The 16,894-nt window shown below is 42.8% G+C and overlaps 1 protein-coding gene across 1 annotated transcript in view; it reads left to right on the top strand.

Annotated features, from left to right (window-relative positions):
• The window catches only part of Septin14 (septin 14), a 21,132-nt gene extending 6,810 nt beyond the window's left edge, over window positions 1-14,322 (top strand). Inside the window, exons 4-9 of the mRNA XM_052754946.1 lie at window positions 1,621-1,807; window positions 5,008-5,169; window positions 9,399-9,495; window positions 10,557-10,725; window positions 10,859-10,991; window positions 13,579-14,322. Of these exons, the coding sequence (XP_052610906.1) occupies window positions 1,621-1,807; window positions 5,008-5,169; window positions 9,399-9,495; window positions 10,557-10,725; window positions 10,859-10,991; window positions 13,579-13,758 (928 nt within the window). The 3' untranslated portion in view covers window positions 13,759-14,322. The remainder of the gene's footprint in view (window positions 1-1,620; window positions 1,808-5,007; window positions 5,170-9,398; window positions 9,496-10,556; window positions 10,726-10,858; window positions 10,992-13,578) is intronic.
• The last annotated feature ends 2,572 nt before the right edge of the window (window positions 14,323-16,894 follow it).

Genomic DNA, 16,894 nt, shown 5'->3' with positions numbered 1-16,894 from the left:
AAAAAAAAAAAACAAAAAAAACCCCACGACTAAAAGCAACTTGGGCAGGAATGGGTTTATTTGGCTTCCGCATCGCAGGACATAGTGTGACGTTTACTGGCTTGCTCTTCGTGGCTTGCTCAGCCTGCTGTCTTAGACACTCAAGGCACCATCCAGAGCGAGCTCTACCCTACCACATCGGTCATTACGCAAGAAAATGCCCTGTGGACTTCCGCACAGGCGGTGTGATGGAGTCTTTTTTCTCAGCTGAGGTTCTTCTTCCTGGATATGCATGTGTTGTTAGGGTCTGAGAGAAGCCCCCAAGAAAGACCAACAGTCACGTGCGCAATTTAGCAAGCGCGTTTATTGTTTCCAACAGATTGGGTAGCAAATAGCGAGCCCAAAGGGAGGTTTTGCAAGCTCCTTTTTAGCGGAGTTAGGGGGATTTCAGAATGGAGGGATTAATCTGGTGCTGATTGGTGGAGGAAAGATTAGTCTGGGGGCTGATTGGTGGGAGCTCTAGTGGTGAGGGACCTTCCATCTGTAGGGTAGGAGAAGCTATCTCCAGCTAGCAGAAGGCTGGGGGGCACCTGCTGAGCCAGCAGAAGGCTGTGGGGCGCCTGCTGATTGGTTTCCCCTGAGTTGTGGTCTTTCCAAGAACTGCTTGCTCAGCTCCAGCCAGTTCAGTAAACTGAAACTGAGGCCTGGTCCCTAGCAGGGCTATTAGAAACCTATCATGGCTCTGGTCTGGCTCCTGGACCCTCTCAGTGTCAACTGGACAAAAGCCCAACCAGGACAGCTACAGAGTAAGCGAAAAGGTGCCTTCTAGAGTCCACCCAGACTAGGGCTTTAGGAAAGGAGCCCTTCTTTGTTTATTATAGCTTCCGGTGTCAACTGTCACTCATGGCTAAGTCCCTCCCAGCTGTACCTCCACCTTCACACAGCAGTCTCTTCGGTCTTTATGGTATCTTGAAGGACACTTATCACTGGACTAAAGATGTGTACAGAGGGTCCCAATGACCTTTTTTTTTTTTTTTTCCAGTTTCTATTTTTTCTCTCTCTTGAGACTAGATTTTGCTACGTATCCTAGGGTAGCTTTGAATTCACTAAATAGTCCAGGCTGACTATTCAGAGCAATCCTCCTGCCCCAGACTTCTGGTTTTGGGATTACAGGAATGTGCCACTATGACCTGCTTCAAAATTTCAAAATTACATCTATAACCCTATTTCCCCTAAAATAAAGTCATATTCTTTAGGGATTAGGAGTTGGGTATCATGCGTTCTACCACTGAGCCACACCCCTAACTTGGAATATTTTATGGGTAATAAAATGCATCTTTTTTATTTTTTATTTTTTTAAGACAGGGTTTCTCTGTGTAGTTTTGGTGGCTGTCCTGGAACTCTCTGTAGACCAGGCTGGCCTCAATCAAACTCTCAGAGAGCCTCTTGCCTCTGCCTCCCAAGTGCTGGGACTAAAGGTGTGCGCCACCCCCGGCCACCACCACCACCCAGGGAAATGCATCAGTTTTATCAAGTGACACACTATTCATTGCACACAATGTTGATTAAATAGTGAGACACCAGATTCAGATTTTATTAATCTGTTGTGCTAAATGTTTAAATATTGATTTTTTTTTTCAGCTACCAGCCACTCGTGGACTACTTAGATGCTCAGTTTGAGCTGTATCTCCAGGAGGAGCTGAAGATCAAACGCTCCTTGTGTGACTATCAGGATTCTCGCATCCATGTGTGTTTCTACTTCATCTCACCCACCGGACACTCCCTTAAGTCCCTGGACCTGCTGACGATGAAGAACATCGACAGAAGGGTGTGTTTGATAACCCCACCATTTTTCAAGGTTCCACGGATGTTTTGAGATGACAACAACGTATCTTGAAGCATTCGTGGGCAGCTTCCTGCTGTTTGAGAATATGTGCATATTATTTAAATATTTTTTTTCTGTTGCTCTTGAAAGCATTTGAATGAATTTTCCAGGGCGTTCCTAACAAAATGCCAGAGAGTAGATGGTTTAAACAATTTTTTAAAAATCATTTTTCACATAGTCCTGGAAGCTAGAAAATCAAAATGCTAGCATTTATCTTCTTGGCTTGCAGACGGCTACCTCTTTACATCTCACATGGCCTATCTGCTGGTGTCTGTATGGACAACATTCTGGTTTTTGTTTTTTGAGACAGAGTCTTATGTAGCCCAGGCTGGCCTTGAACTTGTAGCTGAGGTTGGCCTTAACCTCCTGATTTTCCTGCCTCCATTTTTACAGAGTTGGGATTAAAGGTATGCCTTTAAACTAGGCCACATTTCTCTTTCTTTTAAGGCTGATAATCAAACTGGATTAGACCCCACTATAACAGTCTAACTTTAATTTAAAATTTCCATCTGCAAGTACTGATACTGATATAGAGGGGTAAGACACCAATATATAAAATTTAGGGGAGGGAAATTTTAACATTTGATGGAATTCATTTTTAGCTATCATTCCAGGTAAATTTATTTAAAACAATGACTGATTAGAGCTTGGTTTGCTGATATCTCAGGATTTACAGGGATGAGACAGGAGGACAGCTGTGAGTTTGAGGCCAGCCTGGGCTACATAGTCTTTAGGCAGCCTGCATTGCAGAGTGAGACTATGTCTTTAAAAAAAATCAACAATAACCAAAAATAACCGAAAAATCAACAACTCCCCCAAAATTTCCCATCCCTCAAATAAAACTTGAAAAAAAATTTTTTTTGAGACAAGGTTTCTTTGTGTAGCCCTGGCTGTCCTGGAACTCATTCTGTAGACCAGGCTGGCCTCAAACTCACAGAGATCCGCCTGTCTCTGTCTCCCTAGTGCTGGGATTAAAGGTGTGTACCACCATTGCCTTGCTAAAACTTGAATTTTTTTCTGTTATTAAATTCTAGTCAGGTGAGTTGGGCATGGTGGCACACTCCTATGGTCCCAGCAAAGGCAGGTGGATCTCTATGAGTTTGAATCAGACTGGTTTACAGAGTGAGTTCCAGGACAGTCAAGGCTACAGCTGTATAGAGAAACACTGTCTTGAAAAACAAAACAAAACAAAACAAAACAATTCTAATCAGATCACAGCCATTTGTATACATTTAAAAAATTGAACTTACTGGGTGTCAGGATTACAAGTGCTACCAAGCTGGATTTCCTTTGACAGACTTCTTCTTCTTCTTCTTCTTCTTCTTCTTCTTCTTCTTCTTCTTCTTCTTCTTCTTCTTCTTCTTCTTCTTCTTCTTCTTCTTCTTCTTCTTCTCCTCCTCCTCCTCCTCCTCCTCCTCCTCCTCCTCCTCTTCCTCCTCCTCCTCCTCTTCCTCCTCCTCTTCCTCCTCCTCCTCCTCTTCCTCCTCCTCCTCCTCCTCCTTCTCCCTTCTCCCTTCCTCCTCCTCCTCCTCCTCCTCCTCCTCCTCCTCCTCCTCCTCCTCCTCCTCCTTCCCTTTGGTTTTTCTAGACAGTGTTTCTCTGTGTAGCTTTTGGAGCCTGTCCTGGAACTCACTTTGTAGACCAGGCTGGCCTCAAACTCACAGAGATCCACCTGCCTCTGCCTCTGGAGTGCTGGGTCTAAAGGCGTGTGCCACCACTGCCCAGGGACAGACTTCTTCTCCCCATGGTTTTAGAAAAATCTTCAAGTTTTTGTGAGTCTCTAGTATAAGGACAAGGTAAGCTTGCTCTAGACTTGAGAACTGATGTACAGTTCTTGTGAGGGAGAGGGCATCCTGTGGTTGGGGCATGGAGGAACTCTAGGCTCATGCCCACAACACATATCTACAGCCACAATGATGTGTGCGACTTTCCCTCTTATCTAGAATGTACCATAGGAATGGACAGGTCCTTAAAGGCATACATGACCCTGTGCCTCAGCACCAATGTACTCAGCCTGCTCTCCAGTTTGCTCAGAGGGACCATTGCTTTTTGGAAGCATTTGCTGAAGTCTAGGTTCATTGTATTCGTGAGGATGCTGGGTGTTACCTCAAGTTTTCTCAGTCTCTTTAACACTTTGAATTTAAAGCTTTCATCTGCTTCTTGGAGACCGTTCAGTTTTTAATCTTAAAAATACCATTTATAATCTAGTTGCATAAAGACACATTCTAAACTGGTGTAGTTCCTCAGATTCTCCCCAAGACCATAGCTCCTGCCAGAATACTTTCATTTCTAACCTTATACATTTCTCCACTGCTTTAACTTATCATGAGCATGTGTTGTCATAGAGGGTCAACTAAATAGGGAAATATATATATACATATATATATATATATGTATATATATGTGTGTATATATCTCTATCACAAATTTAGATTAAATTTTGTTCATTTGATTAAATTTTCTAGTCATTTACTAGATTCCCTCCCTCCCCCAGCTTAGCATAAGTGTTTGCAAAAATATGACATTTGCCCAAGGATTTGAAAAAATGTGATTTGACAATTCTAAATTAAAAGCAACTGACTTAAAGCTGATATTGATTCATCCATACCTTATTATAGGCTTAAACAGCTATGAATTGGGTAGGACAAGGGTGAATGAACATTGGTTAATATGCATTTATGGAGAATCGATTCCAGGAATGATGGCTGGGAGAAAAACCCTCTCTCCCAACGTTTTCAGCCAGTTTGATAAGTCATCGGTCTACTGAATCCTACTGCTTAAATTATGCTGATTACAGAGGCACTGGGGGCGTGGGATTTTTAGAAAAGGAACAAGGTCAAGGCTTCTAGACCTGAGTTCTGATAAAAGGTGAGGGCTCAAGGTGTAACCCAGGGGTACAACATTTATCTGTAACATTCAAGGCTTGAGGTTTTAATCCTCAGCACTCCCCCAAACAAGGAGTTCTCTGTGGCTGAGCATAATGGGGCACACCTGTGGGTAACTTCAGCCCTCTTCCTGGAATGCCAGCAAAGACCCTGTCATGAACAACACCAGCAACACAAACCATGGGCACAATTTTTTCCCCCAGGTGTAAGGTTTAGACCGAAAAATAGTAAGATTTGACCCACCTTCCTTCCTACTAGGTGAATATCATACCACTGATTGCCAAAGCCGACTCGCTTTCCAAAAGCGACCTCCAGAGGTTCAAGAGTAACATAATGAGGGAGCTGACCAGCCACGGCATCCAGATATACCAGTTCCCAATAGATGATGAAACTCCGGCGCAAGTAAGCACCTCAGTAAATGTAAGCTTGGTCTGTTGAGCCTCAACTCCCTTCACATGGGAGACTGAAGGACAGTTGGTAATATGATTGGTACTTTATTGTCACTTGTATCAGACAAGAGACAATAAACAATACATTTTTCCTCAAAATATGTTCTGGGGGAAATGTTTCCTCCTTTCCTTCCTCCCTCCATCCCTCATCCCCTCCTTCCATCCTTCCTTGGCAGGGTTTCATGTCATCCAGGCTGGCCTTGAATTTACTACATAGATGAGGCTCACTAAACCTAATCCCATCTCCTGAGTGCTGGGATTACAGGTAGATGCCAGCAGGCCTGGTTTATACAGTGCTGGGATTCAAACCCAGGACTTTGTGCGTGAAGGCAAGCAGTCTCTCAACAGAACTATTTCCCCAACTATTTAATTTCTTGATTTTGAAACGTATTTACTGTTGTGGTACTGAGGCGCCAGAACAATCTGAGCAGACGAAAGAGGTTACGCAAAGCAAGATTTTATTGGATCGGGCAGCATGGCAGAAACTGACCGGTCAGGGACAATAGTACACCTGTGCCAAGTTATGGTTACCTTTTTCACCAATCGGGACTGAAAGATTAGAGACTTCCCTAGGAACATTGTTCTGTAGTACACTTATCTTATTCTTATTGGTTGGTTCACTCAAGTAGGGCAAGGTGGGTTGCTCACCATTCATGTCTTACCTTGCCAACCAGGATGTCGGTTACCAAGGGAGGTCTGGGGAACTTAAACTCTACTTGACCCCTAGTCAAGATGGAAGTTTTATTCAAAATGTCTTCAGTTTAGTTCCTTCTTACGTACTAAGATACAAATTCTTTCCTTTCCTTTTTTTTTTTTTTGTTTTTTGTTTTGGTTTTTCGAGACAGGGTTTCTCTGTGTAGTTTTGATGCCTGTCCTGGATCTTGCTCTGTAGACCAGGCTAGCCTCGAACTCACAGAGTTCTGCCTGGCTCTGCCTCCTGAGTGCTGGGATTAAAGGTGTGCACCACCACCACCACCACCACCACCACCACCACCACCACCACCACCCGACACAAATTCTTTTCTTTAAATAGCTTTATGAAGATTTAATTTTTTAAAAATTAAGCTGGACATGGTGGCACACAGTTTAAATCCCAGCATTTGGGAGGCAGAGACAGGTGGATCTCTGAGTTCGAGGCCAGCCTGGGCTACAGAGTAAGTTCCAGGACAGGCACCAAAGCTATACAGAGAAACTCTGTCTCAAAAAATCAAATAGAAGCCGGGCGGTGGTGGCGCACGCCTTTAATCCCAGCACTTGGGAGGCAGAGCCAGGCGGATCTCTGTGAGTTCGAGGCCAGCCTGGGCTACCAAGTGAGTTCCAGGAAAGGCGCAAAGCTACACAGAGAAACCCTGTCTCGAAAAACCAAAAAAAAAAAAAAATCAAAGAGAGAGAGAAAGAGAGAGAGAGAGAGAAAGAGAGAGAGAGAGAGAGAGAGAGAGAGAGAGAGAGAGGGAGGGAGGGAGGGAGGAGGTGCAGGCTACCTCTGGTGAGAAGGGGAGGGGGGTTTCCTCTTTTTTTTTTTTTTTTTTCTTTTTTGGTTTTTCGAGACAGGGTTTCTCCATGTAGCTTTGCGCCTTTCCTGGAACTCACTTGGTAGCCCAGGCTGGCCTCGAACTCACAGAGATCCGCCTGGCTCTGCCTCCCGAGTGCTGGGATTAAAGGCGTGCGCCACCACCGCCCGGCAAGGGGGGTTTCATCTTAAGGGGGCTTTAATGTAAGAGGACATCAGGATGCTGGGCGGGTCTCCAAGGGGTGGGTCAGAATACTAACGGTTAGGGATTGTGCTGGTTTAGTGAAGTGGTGGCTGTAGGGTCTCCTCCAAGATCCATGACTTCTCTGGCCCTGGCTAGCTGGCTGGGTTTCTGTTACCAGGAACGAGTTCCCTCTTGTTAATCAGATCTTACGTCCAATCAGAGAACTGTTGGTTACTGCCAAGGTGTGTGTGCCACTGCTGCACTTTTGGGTTCTTTTTTCCATGCTGGTTATTATTGTGATTCCTAGGCATCATAGCTGGCCAGACCTGATTGGTTGCCTCCCTCCTTTGGAAGCTTGCAAGTCATCTTCTGGAACCGTAAAAGCTAGTCTTCAGGAAGAGGCTTTTAGATCAGTTCCAGCTCAGGGGACTCTGGACTGATGATGTTGGAAGTATGTGGTGTCTTCAGCAACAAGGACTTTTGTTCCACCTCTTAGGGACATCCAAAGCCAACAACAATCGCCTGTAATGTTATGGGAGTTGTTTGGAAGACCCTGACCAACAATGCAAAAGAGGGCTTCTTATGCCTGGTGTTGAGTTTTTTGTTAGATGGTCTTTGTATCTTGGAGGGAGCATTGCCAGCCCAGATGGGAAAATACCATTTAAGTTAGATGTATAAATTTATGCACCAATTTATGTAATAGGTATTTTTCAATATGTGGCTTCCTTTTCTGGGTATTTTATGTGAATGAATCACAGGTCCTCTTTTGTATCTGTTGTCTTCAGTTAGGATGATGTTTTCAAGATTTACAGCATTGTACAAGTATCTGTTCTCTCTCTCTCTCTCTCTCTCTCTCTCTCTCTCTCTCTCTCTGTATGTGTGTGCGCACACGCCTAGATACCATTGTGTGAATATACTACACTTGGGCTTATTCCACATTTTTGCTATTATGAATAATGTTATTATAAACATTTATGTACAAGTGTTTGTGATGGTAGATACTCTAAGTTCTCCTGGGTATGTATATCTAGAAGTAGAATTCTTAGATCATATGACAACTATATCTAATCATTTGAAGATCTGTTGTATTGATTCCCAAGGCACCTGCCCCAAGAGTTTTGACTTAATTTCTTTGTCTTAATTCATGCTATATAAATGTTAAAAAAAAATCTGACTACATTACTTAGTATGAGTGGATCCGACTGTGTTTTTGATTGGCATTTTGGGTAATTACAGATGTGGAATGTTTTTCCATAGGTTTATGTATATTTTTATGTCTTCCTGGGGAGAAACATATATTCAGAGTCTTTGTTCATTTTTGATTGACATTTTGCCTTTTGCCTTGTAAGTTACAAAGCTTCCTTGGATTCTCTTTTTCCATTTCACTCTGTTTTCTGTTATGCTGCAGAAAAGCCTAAATTATTCCACCCATCTGTCTTTATATATTCATTATCCAGTCTCTCTGTATAGCCCCTGACTCACCCACTTCCCAGACTCCAGTCATCACTATGATACATTTAAGCTAATTTTTTTTCAGTACTGTGGATTGAACCCTGAGCTTCACACATGCAAGTTAGCAACTGACAACTCAGCGTCATCCCAGCTTGTGGCTGAATTTTCTTTCCTTTTCCTTTTAAAGACAGGGTTTCTCTGTGTAGCCCAGGCTGTCCTAGAACTAGCTTTGTAGAAGAGGCTGGCCTGGAACTCAGAGATCCACCTGCCTCTGCCTCCCAAGCGCTGGCATTAAAGGTTGTGTCACTGCCACCTGGCTCGTACCTGGTTTTTGGTGTGGGATCAGTTTCGGGTCCTCGTGTTCACAGAGCAAGCACTTTATCGAAGATGCTATCACTAACTTAGCCCTCCTGAGGACACACATAATATTGTTTATTAGCATATTTTATACTGTGTACCCATGAACTAACTATAATTTTTATTTATTTGTTATTATTTTTTGAGATGGGATCTCACTATGTAGCCCTGGCAGCCAAAGGAACTCACTCTGTAGACCAGTCTGACCTCAAACTCACAGAGATCCACCTGCCTCTGCCTCTTGAGTGCTGGGATTAAAGGCGTGGACCACTCTGCCCAGCTTAATTTTTATTTTTAATAGTTTCATCTGTTAACTTATATGTATTATCATTAAAGTAGTTTTCATATCAACTCCGCAATATTGTCTTTGTGTTTAGTATAAAGATAATGGGAGAAAAACTGTGTATTAACAATCTTTTTTTATCTTTGTACTGCACGCATCATGATGCCTTGCTTTAGGAAAGGTAGTGCCACTAGGTAGGTAGTCTTTAATTATATGTCAGCCTGAGATTAATGCTTAACAAACTAATTAGCACATATTTTCCGCTAAGCATAAAAGTCCGACATGATAGATTATTTGTGTAATTAAATGTGTTATACGAGCCCCACTTTGCTCCTTGTTATCACAGAAAAAGAACAACATAGTAAGCCATAGTGTTTGAAGGGAGTTTCACTTGTATCCTTTGTATCTGTTTAGGGGCTGTTACCTTTTGCTGTGGTAGGAAGTATGGAGGAGGTGAAAGTTGGAAAAAGGATGGTCAGAGGCCGCCATTACCCTTGGGGAGTTTTGCAAGGTAAATAGGAGATCGTGGTTCATGACGATTAAATCCAGTATGTCCTGTGTCATCCCTAGTCTCAAATAGCATTTTGATCTGAGCCAGGGTTGATAACGCTAGCTAACTTGTAGGTTAGTAGTTGCTAACGAGGGACACAGATTCCATTTCGTTTAAGCTCCACCTTAGAGTGACTATGATCTGCCCCCCCTTTTTTTTCTGAGACAGGGTTTCTCTGTGTAGTTTTGGTGCCTGTCCTGGATCTCACTCTGTAGACCAGGCTGGCCTCGAACTCACAGAGATCCACCTGGCTCTGCCTCCCGAGTGCCGGGATTAAAGGCGTGCGCCACCATCGCCCAGTTTACAATTCCTTTTTATAAAACAGTTGTTCTCAACTTTCCTAAGGATGCGACACTTTAATTCCTCATGTTGTGGTGACCCTCAACCCTAAAACTATTTTGTTGTTATGTCAGAACTGTAATTTTGCTACAGTTATGAATTGTAAAGTAAATATCTGATACGTAGGATAACTAACATGAGACTGCCAAGGGGGTCACGACTCACAGGTTGAGAACCATTGCTATAGGCATTTGCCAGAAACTGACTTAAACCCACACCTACAAAGTCTCTTTGTTCAACCAGTGTGCCACATGCACACGGTCTCTGTCTTCCTGAAATATGCCATTCAGAATCCTGGGACACACTCGAGCAAAACTGAAGAATAAATATTAGTGCCTACAAGAAAAGATTAGTGCCTACCGCCTAGATCCACCTGCCCAGCATGGCACCGCCCACAGCGGGCTGGTCCCTTCTACATCAGTTAGCAATCGAGAAAATGCCCTGCAGATGTGCCCACTGGCCGGTCTGATTGGAGGCAATCCCTCCACTCAGGTTCCCTCTTCCCCAGTGTGTCAGGTTGAAACCAAGATCAGATATTACAAAGGCTAAATCAGTAGGAGAAAAATAATCAGTGAGTTAAAAAAAAAATTTTCGATTGAGAATAACCAAAATAGTAGAAAGCTTATTCAGCAAAATAATAACAGAAATCTTCCATAATGAATTTATAATTTTTTTTTGACTAGTGGAAAATGAAAGTCACTGTGACTTTGTGAAGCTCCGGGATTTGCTTCTGTCTACTAACATGGAGGATCTGAAGGACCAAACCCACGTTCAACATTACGAATGTTATAGGAGAAACAGACTGCAGAAACTTGGCTTCAACGACACGGGCCGAAACAATCAGCCAGTGAGGTGAGCCAAGACGTTGTTATCAGGATGGAGAGATGGCTCAGTGGTTAGTTCGGAGTGCTTGCCGCTCTTCCCGGCTCACTGGCCCTTTGTTAGCGTTTTTTTAAATACAGGAATAACTGACTTTCGCTTTTAGTTTCCAAGAGATGTATGAAGCCAAGAGACAAGAGTTCCAGGCTCAGTGTCAGAGGGAGGAGGAGGAACTGAAGCACATGTTTATGCAGCGAGTCAAGGAGAAGGAGCTGACCTTTAAGGATGCTGAAAAGGAGGCATGTATGACCAACCTCGCGTCCGTTCTCTGTGTCCTTTTCTTCGAGGGATGGACTCTAGTAGATTCTTGTTTTGGAAGAAACTTTCCATCTCTCTGAAAGTAGCTATTCGTACATGGGATCCTCCCACCCCCCAGACAGGGTTTCTCTGTGTAGTTTTGGTGCCTGTCCTGGATCTCATTCTGTGGACCAGGCTGGCCTCGAACTCACAGAGATCTGCCTGGCTCTGCTTCCCAAGTGCTGGGATTAAAGGCGTGCGCCATCACTGCCCAGCCCATACGTGAGGTCTTAATGTAGCATTTATGAAATTAGGGGCTAAAATTATATTTTTTTCCCCCGGAGCATTTTGAGAGTTTATCTTTTAAATGCCCCGTGTCTATGACCTTATGGGGCAGGGACTACCCTCTCAGTTCACCCAGTGCCTCTTCTGCTTACAGCTCTCCCAGCATGGAGTTGTGTGCTGGGAGCCCTACAGGGCATCTTGGGGTCTGCCCCATCTCCATAGTTCCACTAGGCATTGTCCTAAGTGGAGTCCCTCTCAAGTAGCTATGATCCTGTGACAGGGCCCCCCAGGGTACCTATGGTATCTTTTGAACTCTATGTGGAGACATCTTGGCCTCACAGCTCTTACCTTGTACATGCCCACAGAATTAGCATCACGTGGTAGAAGCCAAGACTTAGAATTTGTACCTTCTAGAGCATCAGACGGAGCCATATACCCATTCCCACTTGATATTGGCTGGGGTGACTAAGGAGTACTGTGGCAATTCACGCCAGTGAATCCTGAGGCCACCCGGACACCTGTCCAGATAGCTTGCCTCAAGGACCTCCCAACCCTCTCCGGGCCATTCCCCATTGTATTCATGAATAAAACTGATTCCTAACTATATTAATCTCTTTAGCAAAGGGTTGCTTGGACATTTCCTGAGCATTCTTTTGAAAACTTCCTTATAATGTAATTTCAGTTTTCAATAATTTTGGTATTTCCACTTAGTTATGAATTCAATCTTGAGTTTTGTTTTTGTTTTTCCAGACAGGGTTTCTTTGTATAACCCTGGCTGTCCTGGAACTCACTCCATAGATCAGGTTGGCCTTGAACTCAGAGATCTGCCTGCCTCTGCCTCTCAAATGCTGGGCTCAGCGGCATGTGTCACCACCCCTGGCTTCAATCTTTAGTTTCTGTTCTCTCTTTTTACTATATGAGTTTTATAAAAAGCCACACCACACTTTGAGTGCTCTGCTGATTAACTATCTCTTTGCCACATACTTTAATTCTAAAGCTTGTGTTCACTAAAGCCCTCGACCCCAGAAACAGTTCATCTAAGTTCCTTCCCACGGTGTGAGGAGAACGGGCTTTTGTTCAGTTTCCAATTCCTTGTCCTGCAGTTTTGAGACCTCACCACCAAGTCCTTTGCTGTACATGTTTCCAATGACATTCTGATGGTGACCAATTAAGTACCCCCCCCCTCCACACTCACGTTGTGGCATGTGCTTTTACCCCACCCCACCTGGAATAAATCAATAAATGTAACCTTTATTTTTCACAAATTAGGGGAATTTAGTTTTTCACTAACTTTCTATATTAGATTTTAATGTACAGACCAAACCAGAAGGGAATCGCCCATGCTAAATGATGTATAATCAAATGAAGCTTCAAAATGGACCAGTTTGGGGCCAGCAAGGTGTCTCAGGAAGTCAGGGTATTTGCCACTCAGCCTGAAGACCCGAGTTAGATCCTGGAACCTCCAGGGTAGAAAAGAGAGAAGGAATGACAGACAAAAATCTCAAGAGAATATAGTCAACTTGAGTTAGTGTAGTAAAACTTCGCTTAAAACCCCTAAGAAAAGCAACTTTCCAGCCCCGGTCTGGATTTGGCTCCCATTTCTGCCTTTTGTAGCCTTCTTCTGCCTTTAACCCCCTCTTTGCTTGTCTCCTTGGCACCCTCATATTTCATCTAATATAATAATATAAAAATATAAATATGCCGGGTGGTGGTGGTGGTGCACGCCTTTAATCCCGGCACTCAGGAGGCAGAGCCAGGTGGATCTCTGTGAGTTCGAGGCCAGCCTGGTCTACAGAGTGTGTTCCAGGACAGGCACCAAAACTACACAGAGAAACCCTGTCTTGAAAAATATATAATAGGCTTAGAATGGTCCACTGCCCACCTCTAGAAACAGAAATAGACGCCAATTACACTACGAAGTTTAGGTTTTGTATTTTTATCTTTTGACAGTTTTGGGCTACTTAAAGGTGACTGATACCAACTTTAAACCTTTAGGAGAACAGGAGTGGTACCCTTGACCCTTTTTTGTTGATTTGTTTCTAGATAGTGTCTCTCTGTGTAGCCTTGGCTGTCCTGGATCTCGCTCTGTAGACCAGGCTGGCTTTGAACTCACAGAGCTCACCTGCCTCTGCTTCCCCAGTGCTGGGATGATAGGCGTTTGCCACCACCCCCTGGTCCTAGACCCCTTTTACGGGCTTCCGAGGATTTTAAATAAGTTTTTCTCAGGTCATACTCTGCCTTTTGGATATCATGAATCTTTGTGACTCAGAGTGGCTTCTTCTTCTTCTTCTTTTTTTTTAATAGCTGCAGGACAAATTTGAACACCTGAAGAGAATCCAACAAGAGGAGATCTTGAAGCTGGAAGAAGAGAGACGAAAGTTAGAAGAGCAAATCATCGATTTTTACAGGATGAGGGCTGCCTCGGATCCGCCACAGACTCCGGCGTGCACCAATGTAAAGAAGGACAAAGATCGTAAGAAATGATCTTTTCTTGCCATTCTGGCTGCTTCAGAGGCCCGTTATCCTCTATGCGTATACCTGTGAGCTTGTCTTCACAGCACTTTAACTTTGTGCCTGGAAGTCTAATGTTTTCTAAAGTTATTTTAGCACATGTCATTCTGCACTGGAGTTTCAAATTCTTGGGAGGAAGACGCCTTGTGTGTCTTGGTGGTGCAGCATAGACTAGCACTCCACAGTACCCAGTAAATATTTTATTAATCAACATAAGCAAGAAGTACATAGCATAGTATAAAACAGGTATGGTCAGACAAGAGGACATTCTTTTAGCGTAGATGTGCCTTTGACCCAAGTAGTGATTTTTACAATTTCTGTCTCTTGAGAGTTTTTACTTTGTATGTGTGTGTGTTGTGTTTGTTTATTTTTATTTTTTTTTTTGAGACAGGGTCTCACTCTGTAGCTCTAGCTGTCCTGAAACTCTTGGTGTTGATCAGTCTGCCCTTGAACAGCGATCCTCCTGCATCTGCCTCCCAAGTGCTGGGACTGTAAGCATAAACCACCCTGCCTAGCTCTATTGAATTTTTCTTGAGGATGCATAGTCATCAAGTATTGTTATAAAAGGTAATTATTGGTTATTCCCAAATTCTATTTTTAGCAATCCTTGATAACTTTAATTGCAATGAAGCATCATGTTTTGATTAGAACTCCTATGCTTTGGTGTCAGACTTGCAGAAGTATAAAATGAAAGATTCAAAATCTAGATAGCAACAGGCTATAGTGAGAATAGTAAGCTTTAAAGATTTTGACTATATTGCTAAAAAGTTATCAAAGTGTACAGTATGGGATGTGTTTTTTTCTTCTGTTTTTAAAAACTCCCTTCTGATTTTATATACTAAGGGCTTTTTAAAATTTTAATTTTTTTTTTTTTTTTGGTTTTTCGAGACAGGGTTTCTCTGTGTAGCTTTGGAGCCTGTCCTGGATCTCGCTCTGTAGTCCAGGCTGGCCTCAAACTCACAGAGATCCGCCTGCCTCTGCCTCCCGAGTGCCGGGATTAAAGGCGTGCGCCACCACTGCCCAGCTAAAATTTAAAATATTTTTATCAGTTACTTATTTGGTGTTTTGGTTGTGAGCCTAGCTCTCTCTCCAGCCCCAGTTACTTATCTGAATGTGATTGATCTTCACCAGGACTCACTCTATTACAACACAACATTTGTGGGACTTTGCCACTATGTACTTCAACCACACTGGGATCAATTATTTCTTGATAGTCCTGAGTAAAGTACAGTTCTAATGGAATTTTAATATTGCCTCCATTTCAAATGCAGCATTTAAGGCTATCACTATATATACTCAAAAATACTTTAGAATTTATACTTACCATATCTTCATGGAAAAGTTTTATGTGAAAAGGGATGAGAAAGAGAAACAAACCCACAATTAGTTTCATATATGTTGGTAAGTCATCTTACAAAGGGGTGAGAAAGAAATATAATACATGGATAATGTAGTGGCAACTATGTAAGAACAAAGATCTTTGTTCTGATCATTTATTTAATGTATATATTCATTCCTAGGCTTAGGACAATTTTTAATGCACAGTAGATACTATTAGTTGAATAAATAATTCCAGTCGTAGTGTGTTTCCTGTGTTATATGCATGGATAGTTTAATTTAGATAATTGACTTTTTTTTGAGAAAGAGTTTCTCTGTGTATCCCTAGCTATCCTAGAACTCACTCTGTAGAGCAGGCTGGCCTCAAACTCCACATGCTTCTGACTCCCCAGAGCTGAATTAAAGGCATACACCATCACTGCCCAGTAAGATAATTGACTTTCAAACATAATATAGTGTATTACTGCTTTTCAACATGACTGTGAATTATATCGCTGAAATGCTTTCATATTACCATTCTTTAATCTTAATTCAGGGTTTGTAAAATTGGAACTAACAACGTTATACAATAGATAAAATCAATAAAATTCATGGTGTGTGTTACTTTTCCTCTTATGAAATTACTTTATATAGGTAACTTAAAGGAGAAATCTCTATTTGAACTCATGGTTGTTGCGGGGCGGGGTGTGTGTATGTGTGTGTGTGTGTGTGTGTGTGTGTGTGTGTGTGTGTGTGTGTCCAGTGTATTGTGGTTGGGAAGGAATTCAGGACAGCTCAGTTTATATCATGGTAGGTTGGGACAGAGATCAAGACAGAAAGTGGCTAAGGTGCATTTCCAGTGACCAACTTTTTCTAGTTGTTTCACATTTCCTAAAGCTTCCTTAACCTCCCCAAATGACATCCCTGAGTCCCAAACATTAAAAACATGAACACAGAGGGAAAATTTCAGATTCAAGCCCCTACATTCTGTCAGTGGACCAAAATGGTATGGCTATCTCATAATACGAGATGGATTTACTGCATTTACAAAAGTCCCCAAGCTGTATCAGTTCTCACATTTTCCCCAAGTCTAAGTCCAAAGTGTCTAGTGTCTGAAAAAAACTCCTTGTAAAATAAAATTAATTTTAAAAAATCCCCAAATTTTGTACATCCAAGATAAAATACCAGAGATCAAACCTCTTTAAAGAGAGGAGTTGGGAGCACAGATCGGAGGGATTGGGCCAAACCAAGACTGAAACCCAGCAGGGCAGTCTCCATGTTCAGCATCCAGGGCACATGTTGGCATCATCTGCACTTCAGTGGTTGTGGGCAGCTTCATCTCTGTGGCCTTCGTGGCCTCTCTCTGAGGCTGGCTTCATTCATTCTGCATTCTGTACCTTTGCTCAGAAAACATTTCTTGTTTCCAGCATCTTCAACATTGATGTTTTGACGCGTTAGCCCTTGCTTTCTTTGTGACAGGGTCTCATGATGTATCCCTAGACAGCCTGAAACTTGTTATGTAGACTGGGTTGGTCTCAAAAGTACAGAGATCTACCCGGCTCTGCCTCCCAAGTGCTGGGATTAGTGCATTCCTCACAATGCTCGATTTTTAGCTTCGTTCTTACAGTTTCATTCACTGTCCTCTTCCGTAGTCAGTTTGACCCTGATATATATTGTCTGGATTCTAATCCCTTTCTTAAAAATCCCAGTGGGAGTTATAGTGACCCTGCATAGCTACAAAGGTAGCACCACATGAATGATGTCATAGTCAACCACCAGCTGGAGCAGTAGG

Source organism: Peromyscus californicus, unplaced genomic scaffold (genome assembly GCF_007827085.1).
Source record: "Peromyscus californicus insignis strain IS unplaced genomic scaffold, ASM782708v3 Scaffold_2__1_contigs__length_46816999, whole genome shotgun sequence".
In the NCBI taxonomy this organism is placed as follows: domain Eukaryota; kingdom Metazoa; phylum Chordata; class Mammalia; order Rodentia; family Cricetidae; genus Peromyscus; species Peromyscus californicus.
Note: the sequence above shows the minus strand (reverse complement) of the source record. Positions and strands in the feature narration are given on the sequence as shown.